Genomic DNA, 21267 nt, shown 5'->3' on the forward strand with positions numbered 1-21267 from the left:
CAATTGGCCCTGCGTATCACATTTCTCTGTAAACCTCCTGAAGCTAGGGACAAACACATTTTGAGAAGCATTGTGTATTATGAATTTTACAGCTAAACAAATTTGTAGGGAATCTGCTGATATTAGAAAATAAATCAACCATTAAGAAAAAAAAAACTATCCTGAAATTAATAGTAATGCTGCCACTTGTAGTATTCTCTGGAAACAGGCTGATGCTATGAGAATAAAAAGGGCAACTGTGAAGGAACCCAAGAGGTAATCACCCCAAAGTGTATGTATGGCCATGATGGATATTCTATAGGCTTTGGCACCCTCTGCAGGATCTCAGGAGCACCGCCAAATTAAATCAGTCAAGTGCTTTCTCACTGATTGGCCTCCCTGCAAGACCGTGCCCAAGTGTGTCTACCTGGGAAAGAAGAAAGTATCTGACTTAGCCAAACTGAAAACCAGAAATATATATATTTATATAGAAAATGTTAGAAAATGTTGGCTGCATTTTCAACTTCAACTAATATTTTTTTTTGTTCTTCACCATTTGGTTTGTTTTAGAAGATAAATTGGCAAATCTGGAGTAGCAGTAAAGTGCTGCTTCAAACAACCATTCACCCCCCCCCCACACACACACAGCAAGGCCACAGATATTTGTTGCAACACCTTTTCAAACATACCAGTTTTGATATTTCGTTTTCCATCCAATAGTTCTATTACTTTTTTCAATGACTACGTTGAGATGTTTCAAGACTGTGCTGTCGCCTGTTTCAGTCTCTAGGTGGCACTGTGGCCCTTAATGAAGCAGCTAAATCATGACATCATTCCTTCCCGGCCATTGAGCTGCCAACTGTGTTGCTTATGGAAATGTAATCATGCGCCTTTATGGACTGAACACTTTTCTTTGGTTGTCATGGTATCATGGATCAATTTGTGTGGACTGAATCGGATCATGAGCACTGTGACAGTAAATATTAAAATGGTTGTGTTGACTGATGCTGCGACAGGACAATTGGACACCAATGATGTACCATGTTGGCCGGCTGATATAAAAAGCTCCCAGGAAGCCTTTTGAAAAAGCTTAATGAAACGGCCCCCTGTAGTGAGCTTTTGCTGGTCAGAGGATATGAGGATCTGAAAAACACTACAACTAATGGTCATTTGCTGCCCTTTGGACAAAATGACATTTAAAAACAGGCAGGACAAAGCCAGCTTGGGATGATTTCAGGCATTAGTATGGGTTTCATCTTGCAAACTCACCTCTTAAAATGTTCATACTTGGGTTGAAAACAGCTCATTGGGTCTACAATCTTATCCTTTGTAATCAATGTGCTCTTACCATGACCAGACAGATTTGACCACAAAGATCAATTTCAAGAAATATCTTTGACAAGGATGAGCAGAGCACTTCAAATTACTCAGACCACTGATGCCCTCATGTTCGTTTTAAAAAAATAAAAAAAAGACCACAGCATTTGACTTTCTCCAAAAATGATTTATTAAACAGTTTTCTTGTTTGCAGCTGCAACCTGTGGGAAGAAAGCAAAAATCATCATGAGGCATGCTCTTGAGCCCTGTTGCAGACAGTGTTTTGTAGCACCTTTGAAATACAATCACTAGCTGAAAGAAAAGATGGTATTATGGTTTCATCATGCTGCCATGACAAATGGCACACATAACTCATCCGTTTCTGTCACGATTACATGAAGTATCCAAACTCTTTAATATTCCATCAGTTTGAGTTATCGTATATTCTTTACCACATTAAGGCTCACTGCAATATTGTCTTTGAAACAGGAAATGTGAAAACTTTGGGGAGTAAGATGCTATCAAAATGCCATTTTAAGGGGACTACAGAGTGAACACTTTGGAAGAGAAATGGCTTTCTGTGTTTCAGTTGCTGCCAAAAACACCATGTACAGTCTGACAGTACACAGAAATCTTACTTGCAAAGAAAGACAAACTCTTTAAAAGCATCAAACTACAACACACAAGGGGGATCCGTGAGGAGCTAGCGCAGCAAAACAAACATGCATCCAGCCAGTTCTGTGCAGCAGGTAGGCGGGGCTGAGCCCAGGTCTGCTCATCTGCATACTGCTCATTAGCATGGGTAAACAAGGAGAAAACTGGTGCCATACGGCAGACTTGCCAAGCATGAAATTCCCTCCTCATGTTTACCCCTTTTACCCTTGGATTATCACAACGCGGCTGCCTCTCTCATTTTTGACAGGCCCAACTGTGATTTGTTTTTTGTGAAAGCCAACAAACAATTCCAGTAGTGTGCCACACAAGACACATAACACTTGGCTGGCAGAGGGAAATTTGCCCAAGGACAAGTGCTTTAAAAAACACACTGCATGCTTTAGTGACACTGGGGCCTTGTACTCCCGCAACAGACAAGGTTGTGGACCAAAGCAAGAAGATGATATTTCTGTGATCGTACACACTGATGGCACCATCGTAGAGCGTCTAAACATAACTTAAATGGTGTAGCATACAAGTGCTGTCGATTAGTTGCCTTCAATGTCCTTTTATGAATCTCTTCTCCGTAACCCTAATGGCTAACATGAGGAAAAGACATGAAGGGCAACTCATGACTTGGGAAAAGACAACTTCTGTGCTAACAATCCAACTAAACTTTCCCTAGGCTACGTAATTATTCGACAGTGGTTCTGAAGATAGACTGCTAAGGTGCATCTGATAATTCCTTCTTACCTTGTCTAATCCAGGCTACATAAAACATGACAACCAGGTGAAAAGTACGAGGCCTTCATTTGTGGTGCTGAGGGCCACAGTAACATCTAATTGGGCATTAAAATCAACTGATTAAAAAGGTCTGATGCACACTCATAACAGAGAGAGATCAGAGGAGCAGAGGAGAAGTGCAAATGTGGACGTGATAGAAAAACATTGTTCGCCCATTAAACCTAATGCTATTCCACAATTCTGTGGTTTCAGGGTCGTGTACAAACTTCTGTGTCTGTTGACAGTTACAATCAGACCTCTGTTCAGTGTATCCTCCCTACGCTGCAGTATTATCTATGATCTTGAGCAACATGCCTAGCCTCATAGCATCCATGCACTGTCTTCCCACTTCATCACATGATACTTTAAGAGTTACCATATATTTTTGACCTATGGCACAGTTTTGCTTACAGCTGTAGTGTTAAAAAAAAAAAAAAGTCTTCATGAAGATATTTCAATTTATGCAAGATACGCACTATGCGTCAGAGACAAATCTATTACTGTATCATAACACTGCATTTCTCTTTCTCTCCAATTAAGATCTGATTAGAAGCTTATGCATGCAATAACTGAAGAAACCGCCAACACAACTAAGCACCTTGATTCAAATTAATTGTATTTGGAAGATGTTAGTGCTGACAGAGGCTGGATCTGTAATGTGAGAAGTTGATCTTTGGTTTTATGAACGGCCGAGTGGTGCACTGGCTTAAATGCTGCCGCTGCAAAGAACTGGGAGACTGAATTCTCATTTCTTTTGCTTAAGGATGGTCCAGTGTATCCTATTCTTAAGTATACAATGGAAATCGTTTTAGGTACATTCCCTTAGAGAATACAAACAGCTCTTATCATGGGAGCAAATTTACTTCCTTCTGGGTCACTTCACTCTCTTAGGAACATTTAGCAAAAGAATATTTCACCACACCCATAGTTCTTGAAAACAACCTTTGCTGGCTAGCATGAGGTTTAATGATTTTAATTCAACAGCTAAGGAACCCCAGAAACTGGGGCCTAGTGGTCAGTTAGATCAGGCAGAAGCATACATCATACTGAACTTATCAGTGCTATGGTTGCACTTTAAGGGACTAGGTAGTCCACACCACTTTAGGTTTCTTCATTATCAAGACATTAGGAAAAAATTAGACTTCAGCCACCTCAGGAAAATTGTGCTAACCTCTACAACACTTGCTCTTTCTGTACAAGCCACATTAACAAATGAACCAAGACCATAACAACAAACATAAATCAAGCTTCCTGTGGCTCAACTTGTTATACGATGAAAGGTTGATGTTTCAATATAGATCACAAGTACAACAATTACTGTTGTTGTGGAGGAACTGAAGGCAAGACGCATCTACAGTGTACAGCCAACAGTGTTAGTGGTCATATCGCTCATTAGCATTCAAACAACATCAGTAAATGAGCATGTCCTTTCCAGATACAACAAACGCTCATAGCCTGAATGACATTGCCCTTGTTGTGTAATGAACATCCACAAGTAAAATGTCAGTTACAAGCAGCTCCTGCCCCCACTCCCCTTGGTTTCTGCCAACCCTAATTATTTCACTTTGTCAGGCTTGGTCCCTTGTGTACTATGTTAAAATGCAATTTTGAATTTTTTTAAAGTTAAGCTGTGTAAGTAATTGCAGTTTTAAGTGATATATCAGATTACTTTGAACAGTACATTGCTTGAGCTTACCCACACTACAGTACATGTTACTCAAATATTTAGGGAAAGTAAAAATAGAGATGCACCTGGAACATAGATAAAAGAATGTAGTACAGTATAAAAACAACCCTCAGATTCTCAGACCTTTACTATGCTCCAAGTGCTCAAATAATCAAGTTACTGGTGTGTATGACAATAAGTAATGTAGTGTAAAACAGATTAGTTTCTCACCTGGCCAGCAATTCTATCCAGGTCTCTGGTTCCCTGGGAGGTTAGTCTGCGACCACTGAGGGAAACAGACCAGCAAATGTTAAAATATAGGAAAACTGAGAAACATAACGGAAATCACAAAACTACGTAACATGGTAAAAAATCAATACACAAACTGCTTTAGTCCTCAATAACTACTTAACACCACTTCGACCACAGTATTATACTCGGGCAAGGCCACATATCAATTCACCATCCTACACATCGGCCTAAATCATTCATCATCAACCCTGAAACAAAAGCAATTCTAATTGGAATTTGATTTTCCTGCCCACTTGAACTGAATAAAAACCAAGCCAATCAATTATTCCCCTCAATACAATGTGATTACATATTTATTGCCGACTCCCAAAGCAAAGTTCAAGCTCATGCATTTAAAGATTTCAGTTATCCAGAATCACATTACTGGGTCTGCAAAGATGAAAATGCCAAAAGGAAATTGTGATCTACATGTGACAAGACTGCAATCATGTGTGACCACATGTATAGAGGCTGCCAACTACTCGGTACTTGCAGCAGCCCCACAAAAAACCCCACCACATCATGCCATCTAATATGAGCATGAACAAAGCTTACACATACAAATCCTAACACATGGCTCAGATCTTTAACAGAAGTGTGAGATTTGTGGATACTTAACTGCCACTCGAGGAGTTTATCATCAACAATCTGACAATATTTACAGCTTTATATGTATAATGATATCAAGGCACGCACCCATTGGGATCCTTCTCAATCATCTTGAGCAGCTCAAGGGCCTGAAGCACCTTGCGTGCCACGTTCTTGGACCCCACGCTGTAGTGAGCAGGGCATACACCGTTCCTCTGGCGGCTTCCGTAGATCTTGGTCATGGAACCAACACCAGCACCTCCACGGAGGTACAGGTGGCGGACTGTGGATGCTGTGGGAGAACAAGAGGTGACGTTACATCATTATGCAGCGTCAGTTTTAAATGCTTCCAAATGTTCCATCACAACATGGTAATATAGAGAAGCTAAGATATAGTTGGGTTTGAGGCTTTTAAGAACTAAAGTCTAAGTTTATTCATGAGCAGGTGATCAAGATCAGAGATCAAAAAGAACTTTTACATCTTCACCCAAAAGTACAATTATCTCCACTTTCATTACAGCTTTCAGCTATGGCAGCAGTGACATAAATTTAACCTGAGTAATTTACAAAAAAAGACAAGACACATTACCATGTGTGACAATGATTTCAAGCACTATTTCATGATGCAAGTGCAAAACGATGTTGAGGGGATGTTGTGGACAGTAGGGTGCACAATTAATTTAAATATTGAGATCACAATATGGCCAGTTGCAATATCTTAAGAATCACAGCAAATTTTGGGATTTTTTTTTAAAAAAAAGGGGGATTGTGGGACAACACTGCATTATAATAAAATACAAATGTGCACCACGGATGACTTGGCCAATGCATGCTTATTAGACAGACCCCAACAAGCGTCACAACTGGATCTTAATCCACTGGAGTGAAAATTACTGGGAAACAAAATTGACTTTTCTCACACGTGTACTGTCAAACCACAGTGTGTTTATACAGGATGTTAATCATTCTTAAGGTTGGAAAAATGAGCCATTTACAAGCGGAAATTCAATTGGGCATCAAATCACAGCAGGAGTTTCTGCTGACATTTCTAGACTGCACTTACAGCAACTGCTAACATTTGAATTCTACAATCTTCAATACATCCATGCAGCAATGTGAAATGCAGCAAGATCCCATCGGGGGTGGCCATAACTTCAGACAGCAGCAAGTGGTTGAGTAACATTGCCCTGATGTATACATCTCAACTAACTTGGTGTGTGTGTAATTATATTTTTATGTATATTTATGTAGGTGTGTGTGTGTATATATGTATGTATATATATATATATATATGTATATATATATATATATATATACATATACACACACATACATACATATACATATACATATACATACATACACACACACATACATACATACACACCAAGATTGAGAGATATGATCAGTGAGAACCCAAAATGATCACAAATAGCTGACATACCAGCTCTGATGTAGAACCAGTTCTCATCACTGGGAGCCAGCTCCTTGTGCTTGCCCAGCTTGACAAGGTCCACCCAGTCGGGCACCTTCAGCTTTCCTGACCTGGGAACAACAAGGATGGTTACATGGTTACAGATAATCCACACACACCTCAAAATAAACATAAATCATACAGGTTGCTCCACACGCACTTCAAGTACTACAATTAAAAATAAGACGGAAGCGCTATTCTTCACTAAGGACTCGATTCATTATATGGTCACTCATTGAGTAACAATTTGACATGCCAAGAATAAAATGTGGATAACAAGTCTTAAAACACTTACTTCTTCAGGAAGGCAGCCAGGGCACGGACAAACTCCTGCTGGTTGACGTCTTTCACTGTGACACCCGGCATCTAACGATGATAAAGAAGATACTGACGTTACGTTGAATACAAGTTTCAGTAATCTGAAATACACTTTTTTACGTCTTTAAAAGTGAATCTATACGGTAGAATAAGCATAATTAATCGTGAAACACATCGTGACTATATAAACGACATCAGTTGCACTAGCACTGCAAAATCCGACTGTGATGTGCGGGCACGACCGATCCCCTCATTTTATCTCGTGATGTTACTGTAAACAATTTCAATTTCCAGATACAGTAAGTCTATAAACTTTGATCTGATACATGTGATGGAGCTCTCAGCTGCACGCTTTCACCGGTATTAGCTCCACATGCAGCGAGACACTAGCGCTCCTCAACGGCAACCAGCTACCGGAACGGGCTGAACCAGTTTAGACGTCAACCTAGTAGCTCCAAGTACAGACAATTAGCCGATGTCACACAATATGGTTTGCTTAAGCGATGTCTGTCCTGGTAATATGAATATTAACGTTATACTTCAGCAGTAAGACATCTAAATCAGCACCGCTAGCTACTAGCTAGCAGGCCTCAACGCGGTAGCATGGGGGCAGCCATTACTATCACACATAGAGCAAGAGCGCCACATCCAAGTTAATTCGTTGTAAAACACACCAACAGGTCCAATAACCTGGCCGAAAGCTCAACCAAAATGTTAACGTGTGCTTTATATCCCACCTGGCCGCGTTTCGACTGTAAATGCTAAATATTTAAAGCGATAAAGTGTCGCAAATCGCGAGGACAGAGAATAGCGCTTTTACCTTGCTTGTGGACAGCGAAGGGAAGAGGGTGGAACGGGGTTTCCGACTCGTGTTAAAACGGGCAAATCTCGTTTCGTTACGCGAGACTTGGACCGTTGTTTTTCCCACCGATGCCTCTCATCACAGTCTCGTGAGTGACGATATGATAACAGAGTATGCCCTCTTTCCACGTCTTTCCAAGTAGGACAAAGCAAAACCAGTAACATTAACGATGGCTCCAGTCACTTAAGTAACCCAGTAAGCCATGTCAGTGAGTGAGCAAGCACAGTGCCAGACCTCTGGAACCAGCCCACCTAAATGGAATGCAGCCATCATTAATGTTGGAAAATGTCACTTGTGCTTTTCCAGCTTTGACATGTCAAAATGTCTCCCACGGAACGGCTCCATTGTGCCTGAAAAACTTGACACAGCAACCAGATCTGTGAACAGCAGGCTATTTTTGTCTCCGACTCTACCCCTAGTGACCGAAATTCTGCTTTTACTGTGTTTATTACCCCGAAGAATTAAATCTACATTGAATATATGCTCATAACCAATGACAAATGTGGCAAAAAGATTATTTTATGAGACGGATTCTGATGCCACAAGCACTGGGCTTATTAAACTGGGGATACACAGAAAATGATTCATTTAATGTAGCCTATGGTGTTGATTTAGCCTACAATGATCCTCTACTTGTGTAATGTGTACTCACCTCAGGGTCTCCACCTCCACAATTTACCAACAAGTATGGCGGCTATATTTAAAATCGCGGCAGAAAAGAGTCACTTTTTGTGAAACGGAGCCCCCTCGATTGGATTCACTGTGCCCCCGCCTGGAGCTCTGCCCGTTTGGCAGACTGCAGGAGAATGATTTGTACAAACACTGATATGCTTGGGTGGCTTTTTGGAAACATCGGCACATTTTCCAGGCCATGACTGTCAGCCCTACAGTTCAATGAAGGTCATTTGCATGTAAAAACTAAAGTAAACATTTTGAGCACACCAAACTCAGTTTTTTTTTTTGTTTTTTTTTTCTGTGGAGTGGCTCTGGGCTTGTTAGACTCTCGGTTGGCATTGGAGCTTTACACAATTTCTCTGTCTGCTGGAGATTTTTTACGCTATGTATTATTGAAAGAACTGTCAAAGATCACAGGCGCACCATCGATGATTTTTAAGCTTGTTATCTTCTTTTAGGGCATGTGTTGACTCTGTGTAGGTATAGCAATATAGCTCATACGTGGTTGCTGCTCCTTGATTCTTATAACAATGCCTTTAGATGAGTCTATGTCTCTTTGATATCGCTGCTCGTCTTCACCACCTTGCTGACCAAACAAGTACACTGCCTTCAGAGTCAAGAGCTCCCTCTTATTTTATTTTCTCTCGCTCAAATCAAGAGACAATCAAAGAAAAACCTGTGTGCAAAGGTTTTTTTTTTCACTAACAGAACATAGAATAAACCTTATTTCTGCGTATGTGTGAGTTCCCATATACGTCCATATGTGTGTGTGTGTGTGTGTGTGTGTACCTTATTTACATATTCCCCCGGGCGGGTCCTAGGTGGTGTTGGCCTTTGCACATCTCAGACGGAAAGGGCAGCCATGCTCCAACATTGACACAATTGATATGTTTGCAGAGACAGGTGAGAGAGCGATAGAAGGCAGGTGGATAAGCAGAGGTTTATGAATCAGGTTTATACTCTGTCTGTCAGCGGGGGCAGGCTGTTTAGAGTGCGAGGTGAGGGGCAGAGATAGAGATCCTAGAGGGAAATAAAAAGGCAGCCAAGTCATACAGAGGATAGATTACAGAGCTTTGTATAAACTGTCCGTGTCACCGCAGGGCTCCACGACAGGTAAATGCACCTTTTCATCTCAATTGACTTCGTTGACGTTATATGAACATCCAGATGCCAGCCACTTTTCAACTGTCTGACCACGCTGAGAGGGTTTGGCACTATAGCTCGAATGTGATTTCAAAGTGCTTGATTGATTAATTAAGGCAATTAATTACACTGGGAGTGACCAGCCGCCAATTTGAATTGAAAAAACTCACGCAAGGTGGATTAAAGTGCTTTGATTGCTTCAGTAAATCAATTTGGCCGAGGCCCTTCAAGTGGTCGAGACAGGAGACAACTGTGTAAAGTGATTACGAAACTGTATGAAGAGGTTATTTCAGCCAGTCACGATTTTTCTGTAAAAAGTGACGACTCCCGCCAAAAATGTTCTGAAAAGTTCAACCTAATTACGTGGAAATGGACAGGTGTCGTATTGCAGCGGCACAAGCTGCTATCTCGATATCCATCCACTTTGCTATGCGGCGAGACTATTGTTTGGAAAATGCGCTGAAATTAGCTGCCAGTCATCTTTTGAACGCATTTGCTGGGAAATAACTTACCGGTGCGAGAGTGCGAGCTGCGCGATTGAGCACCGGTGCTCGTGTATTTACGCACAAACGTCTGGGCCTATTTGTGCTTCAGAAAGTGCGAGTGTTGCAAATGATGCCTGGTGGGCTGCAGGGAGTAGAGAGGCAAAACTAAAGGCCCCTGGGAAAAAAAAAAAAAAAAGGAGGCGAGAGAAGAGAGTGTTAACAGTGTGTTGCCACCCAGCTTGCTGCTTGTTGCTCTGTGTTTGCATGGTGCTCACATCCTCAGTGGAGAACTTCTGTCAAGTTTGGTCTGGCCTGACCTTTTCACTCTCCAGGCACGTTTACAGCTCTCCAATACCTATCAAAATATCTACTCTCTCTCTCTCTCTCTCTCTCTATCTCTCTCTGCCCCCTAGCACAGAATTGCATCACATTCTCTATCCTTTCTGCATCTGTGCTTTCTCCCTCGCTCGCTGGCTGTTTTTTTTTTTTTTTTAATATTATCATTCTGACCCACACCCCTATGCTTAACCTCAGCGTTTCCTCCACCCTTTGTCACTCAGCCCTCATTTGTATTCCCTCTCTTCTCCTCTATGTTGGACCACTCCTTTGACAGCGCAAAAGTAAACGCTGCAGGGAGCGTTCTTTGCTGCGAGAGCCGCGTTGTAGCAAGAGGGCGGCGGTGGCAACTAGAGTGGGAGTGAACGAGGCTGTATTTGCATAAGCATCAAAACAATTTTTCCTCGATTTTCTTTTGGTCTTTCACATCATTATCTGTGATGACTTTTAATCCACATTTAAATATATTCCTCATCAGCCTCCATCTCTCTGTTTTCTGTTTTCATATTCATTTATTTTTTTCTTTATCGCCCCCCCCCCAGACATGGAATTCACATGGCTGTACTCCCTGTGTCAGTGCACCCTGTCTGTGTCCGTAATTGTGATGAGCGTGAGGCTGTGCATGGCGGTCAGCGGCGGCAGCAAAGTGGCTGACGCCCAGGAGAGAGCGCAGGCTGCACGGACCCAACCGGGGAGCGTCTCGTGCTGTCTCCGGCTGTGCCTGGGCTGGGTGGGGGCTATAGGGGGCGCCGTCGGCGTCCCGGTGACCATACTACTCAACCTGCGAACCCCCCAGTGTCTGTACACCTGCATTACCCTGGTGTGTTGCCCCATGCTGATCAGGCAGTTCACCGTGTTCCTTTTAATGCTGCTGACACTGGACGACCACCTGCAGCTTCACTTGGCAGACAGGTGAGTCTATGAGAGGGCTAAATCAGTCCTCAGCGCAAGTTAAAGTGGAAAAAGTGTCTGTCAGATATCAGAATGCTGATATCTGACAGACACCCTTCCTTACTTAAGATGCAAAATACATTTTTCTTGCAGACGCAATAAAGCATCATAAACTGTAAATTCCAATTACAGAATACTCTTTTAAATCTGTTGCATATGTACGTGTGTGGGAGAGGGTGAATACGTGGGTGGCAGGAGTCAACCAACGCTCAAGTGTGCTTTCAGCCGTGAAATCAATACAAGAAAAAGCAGCAGTCGTGTCAAGATGAACCACTGTATGGCACTTCAGCACAGAATGTTTGTCCTCTGCTCATAAGGCAGTTTTTTTTTTTTAAATCACACTCTGCTTACAGCGCCATTCGAGAGCCAGCAGTGAGTAAACACCTATAGGCACCGGGGCTCTCACAGGTTTGATTGACAGTGTAACACAAATCCGGCCTTTCACTGGAGGAGAGGCAGAATTCTGTCTACTTTAGAGCAATGTTACGTAACTTCTTTTTACCTTAAAATAACAGCTTTAAAATCCTTTTTGGCAGTACAGTGTCTTGTAACAGGGTTAACGGGTTAACCATCACTTGTTTCTGCACTATGTAACATCAGCGAGAGGGCAGGATCACACAGTTGCATACATGTTTACTTCATGACACAAGTTTTCAACACGTGATGCTGATATATCGTAATGACTTTTGTTTGTGGTTAGCCCCTGCGTTACGTATGACAAACTGTTACAGACCTGGGATTTGTGTTTATGACAGTGGTGTTGCACTCAGAAACTGTGGGGGGCGCCAATTTGCACCAATTGAGGTGAGCAAGATTTTAGTAGGGAGGCTCTCTCAGTGAGGGGAGTCTCAGTTGACCAAGTTTTCATTAGTTGCTTTGTTGCAGGAAAAAATTAATGAATAAAAAATCCCTCACCCTTCATTTGGTGCCTTCACCTTGTCATTAGGGCCTGGACCAAAGTAACACAAGAAAAGTTTGCATCACAAACTTTTTTTCTTGTCGCTAACTGCTGCGAACTGTAGCTGCTAGTTAGCTCATTGAGCCGTGCAGCTAACCGGGGGGTAGTTTTCTTTAATCAGAAAACATTTTCAGCCCTCAACGTTATCTAATCAGACAAAACTACATCGGAAGCCAGGGTGGGCTGAAATTTAACAACTGATGCACGATTTCCTTGCAGGTTGTTCGACAAATCCAGAATCATTACCGCTTCTTCCCTGAGCGTTGCCATTAAAAGGTGCCTTGCTTTGTGTGTGCCCCCCAAATTAGATGTTTAAATAATTAATTACATATCATAATTGTGTGATGACTAGTTGACTAATGCCTTAAACCAAGTCCACAGGGAAAATACTTAATCAGGGGCGGCCCTAGATTTTAGGGAACATAGTAGATATTAAAGCCGTTACAGCAGATCTCTTCCCATAGTCAGAAATCAAACAGGAGTAAGATGAGCCATTTTGTACTTTTGGTCTTAGTCTTGAGGCAGCATTGGAATGTCAAAACATATTAACAACATGATTCAAATATATACCCATCCACCTGTTTGTGAATGCCAGGTATTCCTCCGTGATGACCCGTCAACGAGCTCTGTGTGTGGTCCTGCTGTGCTGGGTTTGCTCTGTTCTGACCTCCTTCGCCCAGTTCATCGGCTCGGATGTCCTCAGCACCTGGAGAAGTGGTGAGGGCAGTTCTGGCACCGCTGGCCTCGGGATGCACGGGAACTGGACGACCTCTTTGCCCCACCGTACCACCTCCCCGCCCCCCAAGTACAACGATGACCGCGAGGTCATTGGGCAGTACCTTCCATATGGAGGCTTCCTGTCAAAGTTTTATGTGGAGGACAAACACAACTTCACCTACGCTGAGATTCACAGTAGCCACTGGGCCGTGTGCGCCCCTGATACCATTCTCAGTGCTCAGTTTCTAGTCTATGTCTATATGATGATGGTGTTCATGCTCCCCTTTCTTTGCCTGCTGGCCATTTACCTTCACCTGCTATGCACCAAGCCTAGGAATACTCCTTTCAGCCATGCAGACCCCCCGAAACATGACTCCTCCCGGATCCGTTCAGTTGCTCTGTCCCTCTCCCTTTTAGTTCTGCTGTGCCTGCCGATCCACATTGTCCATGCTCTCTTGCTCTTCACCCCCAGTACCCATCCTCCTGCCTGGGCTCACGCTGTTGCTGGGGTCCTCTTCCAGCTGTACAGCCTCGTGCCCCTGATCCTCTTCACTCCGCCTAAAAAACAAGCTGGGGAGGGACAGGCACCCTTTCCTCTCTCCGTTTCTCACCTTCCACCTGCAGTGCCCCGGTCCAGAGCAAAATCTGTCAGCATGGCGCTGTGTGAGGCAGTGCAGGCAGCCCCATGGTCCTCAGCCAAACACTCCCTTAAAGCCAAAGTGTGCCCAGAGGTCTGAATTCTTGACATAATGGAAGATCTAGGCTGTTATTTTTTGACATTAACATTTGTCATCACCCTGATGCAGTTAAATCATTTCCTGAAAACAATGCTTTGTGTGCATGGTGTTTGAAACGATCAGCTTGCAAACTAAAGGGAGAATAAATGTGTCCCGCTCCCGTTTGTTGTTTGCTTTCTTACTAATCAGCAATCTCGTGCACAGACGTTACACGCCAACGAAAAGGCCAGTTAATTACAGGGTCCCACACCAAATGTCAGCGAGAAAATGAAGCCTCCAGACGATCCTGATCACAGATGTCTGTTCTCTCTGACTGCTCTTTCTACGGGTCTCATTCTAAGCTTCTGTTCATAGTCTCTACCAAAGCCAACCGCCAGTTACGTAGATATATGAGTGACAGCGTTTAATTAAACATCCAGTAATAGCATAGTGGTCGACAGAGGACACAACATTGTGGTGGAAAACATCATTAACCTGGTTATGACACACAATCTTCATGGCTGTTTTGATTAAACTTGTAAATACAATGTGATGCTCACTTGTAATAAAAAGGGCCTTGCTCACTCTAATTGGATTGTTCATCTTGAACCGTGTTGGCGTAAGAAATCACTAACAGAGGAATCCATCTCCATCTGCGTGGAACATGAGCGTGATGTACGACACTTCATCTCTTTTTTTTTTCCCCTGTTTCTCAGAAGCGCCTTCTGCCGTTGCTCATTTTCCAGCTCTTTCTTCAGATCATGTGCCTATTTTGCATTAATCCCCCCCCCATCTTGTTTGTTCCCCGCCCTTCTATTTGTCTCTTCATGTACTCAAAAAATAGTGTGTCAGTATCCAGTATGTCTTCCGCCACCACAAAAAAAAATAAATAAAATAAAATAAAATCTCCGACTGGAACCCATTATTGATAGAGAAATCTGTTTTCCCCCAGCTTCCCTGGCGCGGCTGCCCATTCAATTGTTCTGTCTGCCGCTCTGCTTCCTGATTATGCTCGGCCTCAGCACACTGAGGCACCTCAATCAATGCCTCATGCTGCTGCCACTGTGTACACACCTCCTCGCCTCGCTAGGGTCACGCTGCCAAGACCAGTGAACATAAGCTGCGTTCCCCCGTCCGAGGGTCATTAGGGTTGGCTTTACAGATGGATAAAACTGTGTCTAATCCACCATGTCGCCACCGGAAATATAAAGAGTTTGTGTTTGGATGGACTGTGATATGTACTGCAACTCATAGAAATGAAATATGGCTGTCATAAATGGGCCATAAACGGGGAATTCTCTAATGTGAACCCGTTCCGGGACGTTAATCGCAGGAACTAGCGTCAGGGAGACGCCGCATGAGTTATTCATAGACTTCTTGCTGTCATTACTGGCCAGATTATGCTACATTCACTGCATGTCATAAAGTCTGAGAGGAATGAAACTGACTGTTGTCTGGCTTGCCCCGGTCTAATTTTTTTTTTGCCTGCGTCGAGTGATCTGATAATCGCGCTCTATGATCACAGTGGCTGTCTGAATGTGATCAGGTCCAGCCGCTGAGTTGTATCATTACGGTCAGATAATGGCCGGTTTCCCAGGATGCAACTGAGCAAGCAATAACAGCATTGGAAGCTACCAATCATTCTTGTGATTGAAAACCTTCTTTTTAGGAAAACATAAAATATTGAACTCAAGCTGAAAAAGTTAGCTTTTTGTTGTTTTTCCCAGTTCGGAAAGCATAAATAGTGTCAAATGATGTTGCTGCTGTTAAACCCACAGGAACACGACCTTTGTTTGAAGGACATAGACTTCTGGTCGGAAGACATATAAAGGGACAATATTCTCAGTTTTATTGCCCATCGACCACGTCGGATCTGATAGCAGGAGCTACCTCACCTTCCTTTGCTTCATCATAAACTGAAGATGTGTCTGGCGTCGACTCGTGTTACGTATGCGTGTGTGAATTGTTTGTTGGCCGGAGTGTCAACTCATGCTGGTAGCGCCTGGCAAGTCCATTACTTTGATTGCCGTTTGACAATCTGTCTTTATGACAGGCGACCGTGGAGCCTTGCCATCGATGGGAGAGAAACACATCGATCTATCACCCGGCGACCTCCGGCGGCTTTCAAATCTAGCCCCGCGCACAGATGGACATGTTGAGTGCTCCTCGACAGAATCGGGTATTGATTGCGTAGAAGTTAATGGCAGAGTCATATTTTTCTGTGTGCATCTGACTCAACCCTGCTGTCAGCCTTTCTATTCCGCTATCTGTTCGCATGATTCATTAGCGGCGCCACAGAGCCGTCTGTTTTGTTTATTCTATTTATTCTGAATGAGCTGCCAGTGGAAATGGCTCCATCGCCTTCACCCCCATCTTTTCCACCTATAACTCCACTATTCCCCATTGATTTAATCACATGCTCCATCTCCTGTTTCTCCTTTCACAGGATTTCAAAAACAGTACCTGCTCATTACACAGTAAACACATCAGAAAAAAAATCTCTGATCCCAGAGGGTTATTTTTGGATTCTTTTTTTATTTTGTCGTGCTTTGTATCTTTTCCCCTATAAAGAAATAGTTAGCTATATATCAACAATGACACATGGACTCTAAAATAAACAGGTAGTGAAAGACAGGAGAAGAGACGACTAGGCACAGGAGACAAAGAGAGAGAGAAAGACTGGGAAAGAGAGGAAAGGTAAGAGTGAAAAAAGACAGCAATTTCTCTACAGTGGAACCAAAAACAAACCATGGGAAGTGTACATTTTCTTTAACATTTACAATTATAATAATAACAACGGCAATAATAATAACATTAACAACAATCATAATTGTTCAAATAATAATAATAATTAATAAAAAATCAATAAGACCTCTGGTTTTCTCATAAAGACAAATGATTTTTATTTTTTTTATGCTTTTCTTTATTTTCTTTAAAGATCACTGGACAGTAGTTTGTTCGGCGTTGCGCCTCTATAGGCTAATATTCTGTGTTAGTATAGTTGCTTCATAATGCGTTTCAATAGTAAACGGTTTTTCTTATCTCTTAAAAGTTTCCTTTAATTTATGTTGCTGTTCTTTTTTTCTTTTTTTTATACAAATAAGGAATTCAGCGATATGTATACTTGTTCTGTCAACTGTACGTATGAATGTGTGCATGTATCTGCATATGTGTGGTAGCATTCAGGGGGAAAAAAATATCCATCCATTTATATTTTTCTCATTCACTCCTTCTGCTATCACTCCCCTTGCCCTTCTTATTAAGACTTTGAAACCTTTTCATCCTCTTAATGACATTCTAAAATAATTAAGCTTTTCTTTAATGCCTTAGCAAGTCATATTCATTTCTTCTTTGTCGGGAACGCAGCCCAACACTAATCCTTTCATTATTAGGAGCCAACAAAGGAGGAGCGATAGAGGGGTGGGGGTGGGTTGGTGGTGGTAGGGCAGACGGAGAGAAGGAGAGATGTAAGGGTGAGGGGGGGAGAGCATGGGAACAGGTGAACGGAGAGGCAGGAGGAGATGGAGAGGAACCGGAAAAAAATACAAAAAACAACCTTTCCCTCGCTGTTGCAGCGGGAGGAAAGCAAAAATTAGGAAAGAAGATGATTTCGTTCATGAATTATTGGCAGGCCAGCCATCAGGGAGAGCAAACACGGGACAGTTAGCTTGTTCATAAAGTGGGGGGTACTTCGCCGGCCGGTGGGTTTACGCACTCCAGCAAATTATGTATGACTTGCGCACAGTGGGTGAGATGCTTTGGCAATTTTTTAAAAAAATTCAATTTTCTAGCACCTAACGCTCGATAGCTCCCGGTCAACTATCCCCCCCCCCCCACCCCCCCCAAAGCTCCTCAGCTCCTCATCCCCACACCTCCTTCCTGGCACCTCACATGCTGCTCCCACTGTCTCCGCCGGTTAAAGATTGAGCTTTGTGAAATAGATGGTTTTCTCCAGGCATGGAATTATAGCAATCATCTGCCTCTAATTCCCCTTCCACTTTGGCGGCTGCACGGGCAGAGTGCCTGCTTTTCTTTGTGCTCCCCGCTTCCCTCTCGATCAAAATAATTATGGCATCATTTCGTTTTTGTCTACATTCACCTCAGCATCTCCTGCATCCTTCTCTCGCTCTCTCCGGCCCCCCCACCCCCTCCCCCCAATTTTCTCCGACTTATAATATATGGCACAGTCGTTAATGGCTGGTGGGTCTATAGGCTCTCTTTTTCTCGGTCCGTCTCCGGGTGTGAGTTTGTGAAGGATATGGAGTGGAATGGAGTGGGATGGATTTGGCTGTGTGCAGTATCTGTATACAGTCGTTTTCAGAAGGCTGCCTGTTATGGCGCATTGTAGAGAGGTGTGTGTGTGTGTGTGTGTGTGTACTGTATATAAGGTGGGGGAGGAGGAGAGGAGGGGACTGAGGGATGAGGTCAGAAGAGAAGGGGATGGGGAAGGAGAAGGGCTACAGTAGGTACTCCTTCTTGCCCTGGCTGGCGTCGTTCCCATTGAGGAAGGCCTCCTGCACCTCGCCATGTTCGTCCAACCCACTGGCCTCATGGGTAAGATAGGAACCTGGATGACAAGATATACAGGGAGAGACAGATACAGAGAGAGAGAGACAGAGAGAGAGAGACGAAAAGGGAGATTGGAGGGGGAAGGTTAGGTGGCAAAGCGTCATGATCACTGCGGCGCCATGCAGCATTATCAAACCACTCGGCCCTAATATTATTGAGCACCATACCTGTGACTGATTAATTCATTAGTTAACTGATTGTTAGGGTCAATACCAAGCAAGAATAGGCTCTCGGGTACGGTACGAGCCTACCGGGCAGAAATTAAAAAAGAAAAAAAAAAAGGTAGGGGGGTGGATGTGTGAAGAGGCAGAAGAGGACGAGGGGTAGCAGGAGAAGATAACAGAGAATAAAAGATGGGGAGGGAGGAGAGATTGGCAGAAAAGGGTGGAGGGAAGGTTAGGCGCAAGAGAACAATGGCACGTTTGCGTCACTCAGAAACCCCATTAAACACATTTTAACATCCCCTCCGGCCCGTATGATTAACGATGCGGTGCGAGTACAGGTTATGGAGAGCAAGAACCGCTCAAGTCATCTTCCTGCTCGAGCGTCCCCTCCACTCCAGGGGTGAGTGACACCCTCATTCTCCTCGCCGCAGAGGTTGACTGGCATGCTGACAGTCATGGCGGGCCGAAGACAAAGCCCTAATGGCCCTGTCTCAACATAGTTTGGTTGTAATGGTCCTGTCTCTCCGCTGATTGGCGGTCAAGCCATACGGAGCATTGACTGACAGCTTGTCTAGCCATAGGGTAGAGTAATGGCCTGCTATGCTCTTCCCGGATAATTTCTTGGCAGCTGTGGCACACAGCTGAAGGCTGCCAACGCGGGGGCACTTAAAAAGATAAGGAACGCGGAGAGGCTGCTTTTAATAGATGAGCCTTGATACACTAACATATAGTCATAAAACATGGGGACCACACCTTCACTTGCCACCCCCACCCCCCCACCCCCGTCTCTCCCGCTACCCTGGCCAAGGTCGTCCATCATGGACAGCGCCTGCCTGGAGAGCAGCATCCCCATCCTGTCTGCTCTGCACCGACAAGTTTACACCTCAGTTAAAAAGATTATTTTCAAAGAATGTGGTTGTAAACTGGCCCGTAATGATTTTCTCTCTGCGTGTTTTGCGAGAAAAAAGTGGAGAAACGAGAAAACGTGCCTGTGACAAATGTGATAAAACACTCCGACTGCCAAAAATGTGTCCCCCTTAGCTCGTGAAAGAAACTTTTTTTTGTTACTAGTTGTGTGTGCATGCGTGTGTGTGTGTGTTACCTTTCTGTCGGACGGAGCACCAGATGGTGACAATGAGGACGCAGATGACGGTGAAAACCAGCAGTGCCAGAACTCCACCTATCACTGCGTACGGTACTGCACTGTGAGTCTCTACCACTGCGCCGGGGTCTGGGGAGTAAAAGAAGAATAAAAAAGAGATGAATGGCGGCGTGTGGGCGGGAGTGTGAGGTACATAAAGGGAAATATGAAGAGAGAATGTGCGGGCAAAGAAAGAGATGGATCAAGAGTGAAAGCAGGAGAAGATGTCGGAGGGGGAAAAAAAAAGATATCAAAGTGAGAGAAAGGGAGCGCATTAAAACAACAACGCTGGGGGAGAGCACAGGGAGCGAGACTGGAGGAAAAGAAGGAGTCGATATCCTTCCTCCCCCCTCCCACTTCCATTATCACCTTTCATCAGCCCGACAGTCAGAACGGGTGAGAGAAAAAAGGCGGAGAAATGAGGAGAGTGAATAAAGAAATAAGTGTGTCAGCCTCCTAAAAACCCACTTCAGCCAAAGCACCTGTCAAGACCACAATGCATTTTGAATGAGGGGGAATCGGTGAGTGTGTTTACACCCCCCGAGTCGCGCAGCCCTGGGAAATGAAATCAAACACTTCACCATGAGACGAGTGAAGAGAGATAAATAGATAAGTAAAGGAAAAAGTTCAAGTTAAATTCTGTGACATTTCGTCGGGAGAAGATTGCGGTACTGTGAAGGAATTATTCATGTCGGTCTCACCTTCTATCAACTTTACACCACTTTAGAGTAAAGCACTAAAACAGAGGAAGGAGGGAAAGGAATTGAAGGTTAGCGTTGAAATGATTAGTCGAGTAAGCACTTATTCTGCTGACAGAAAAAACGCTGTAATTGATTTATTGTTTGGGGTCATTAATCAAGCCAGAATGCTAAGTATTCAGTAGTTTCAGCTTCTCAAATGTGAGGATTTACTGTTTTATATCACTTTAAATGCGCAACAAGGAACTTTTGACTGGTTATAAAACAGTTCTCAACTGAATTCTGATGCCCATATATGACAAATATGAAAACCGCAGGCAACAGCGGCTATTTCTGTATCTATTAATTATTCTCAGGTCGCTGAGGATGGATTGAGGAGTCTCACAGCCTGAAGAAAGACACTGCTTGATAGTCTGGTGGACAAAACTTAAAAGTTCCTTGGAGCAGCTTTAAAGGGAATAATGTGAATATCATGACTGTTGGTCAGACAAAACAACCTGAGCACATCACGTGTAAGCTCTAGTAAGTTGTGATGGTAATTTTGTCAAATTTCTTTCAGATTTAAACAATCAATCAATTACGCAAAATTGTTCTCAAGAGGTTAATGGTTAGTTGCAGCCACAAGATTGTAAAGCAAACATGGTCACACTTTATGAGGAACAGATGAAACATATATGTAATGATCAATTAACGCACGACATAAGATGACATAGTGCAGGAAGTGGTGCAGGATGTGTCACAAATTCCTGTTGCTCACCGTTTTGTAAAAGGGTGAATGGTGT

General features: G+C 43.4%; 3 protein-coding genes across 7 annotated transcripts in view; 1 reads left to right on the top strand and 2 right to left on the bottom strand.

The window, feature by feature from the left end:
• Positions 1 to 1462: 1462 nt before the first annotated feature.
• Positions 1463 to 7977, bottom strand: rps19 (ribosomal protein S19). Of its 2 annotated transcripts, none has more exons than XM_037075530.1 (6): positions 7891 to 7977; positions 7048 to 7118; positions 6723 to 6823; positions 5387 to 5570; positions 4631 to 4685; positions 1463 to 1517 (listed from the first exon to the last, which is right to left on the bottom strand). In XM_037075530.1, exons 2-6 carry the CDS (start codon positions 7116 to 7118, stop codon positions 1488 to 1490), a joined length of 441 nt encoding a protein of 146 aa, XP_036931425.1. In that variant the 5' UTR covers positions 7891 to 7977; the 3' UTR covers positions 1463 to 1487. The 2 variants fall into 2 exon arrangements, with proteins under 2 accessions (XP_036931425.1, XP_036931427.1); XM_037075532.1 differs by lacking the exon at positions 7891 to 7977 and adding an exon at positions 7808 to 7831.
• Positions 7978 to 9584: 1607 nt separating this feature from the next.
• LOC119006161 (adenosine receptor A1-like) lies at positions 9585 to 14774 on the top strand. Its single transcript, XM_037074576.1, has 3 exons — positions 9585 to 9720; positions 11114 to 11483; positions 13076 to 14774. Exons 2-3 carry the CDS (start codon positions 11116 to 11118, stop codon positions 13932 to 13934), a joined length of 1227 nt encoding a protein of 408 aa, XP_036930471.1. The 5' UTR covers positions 9585 to 9720; positions 11114 to 11115; the 3' UTR covers positions 13935 to 14774.
• Positions 14775 to 16428: 1654 nt separating this feature from the next.
• cadm4 (cell adhesion molecule 4) overlaps positions 16429 to 21267 on the bottom strand; it is a 169576-nt gene continuing 164737 nt past the window's right edge. For 3 of the 4 annotated variants that reach the window (XM_037074133.1, XM_037074130.1, XM_037074134.1), the window contains 2 exons: positions 19749 to 19877; positions 16429 to 18480 (listed from right to left, as the gene is read on the bottom strand). In XM_037074133.1, coding sequence (XP_036930028.1) covers positions 18371 to 18480; positions 19749 to 19877 — 239 coding nt within the window. In that variant the 3' untranslated portion in view covers positions 16429 to 18370. Of the gene's footprint in view, positions 18481 to 18649; positions 18730 to 19748; positions 19878 to 21267 lie in introns of all 4 variants that reach the window. The other variant, XM_037074132.1, reaches the window with a different exon arrangement.

This window comes from Acanthopagrus latus, chromosome 17 (genome assembly GCF_904848185.1).
Source record: "Acanthopagrus latus isolate v.2019 chromosome 17, fAcaLat1.1, whole genome shotgun sequence".
Classification (NCBI taxonomy): domain Eukaryota; kingdom Metazoa; phylum Chordata; class Actinopteri; order Spariformes; family Sparidae; genus Acanthopagrus; species Acanthopagrus latus.

Coding starts and splice junctions, on each gene's coding strand:
- LOC119006161 (XM_037074576.1), top strand. CDS start 11,116: ATGGAATTCACATGGCTGTACTCCCTGTGTCAGTGCACCCTGTCTGTG. Junction 11,484..13,075: donor CAGCTTCACTTGGCAGACAG/GTGAGTCTATGA, acceptor TGTGAATGCCAG/GTATTCCTCCGTGATGACCC.
- rps19 (XM_037075530.1), bottom strand. CDS start 7,118: ATGCCGGGTGTCACAGTGAAAGACGTCAACCAGCAGGAGTTTGTCCGT. Junction 6,824..7,047: donor CTGGCTGCCTTCCTGAAGAA/GTAAGTGTTTTA, acceptor TGTTGTTCCCAG/GTCAGGAAAGCTGAAGGTGC. Junction 4,686..5,386: donor ATTGAGAAGGATCCCAATGG/GTGCGTGCCTTG, acceptor TGTTTCCCTCAG/TGGTCGCAGACTAACCTCCC.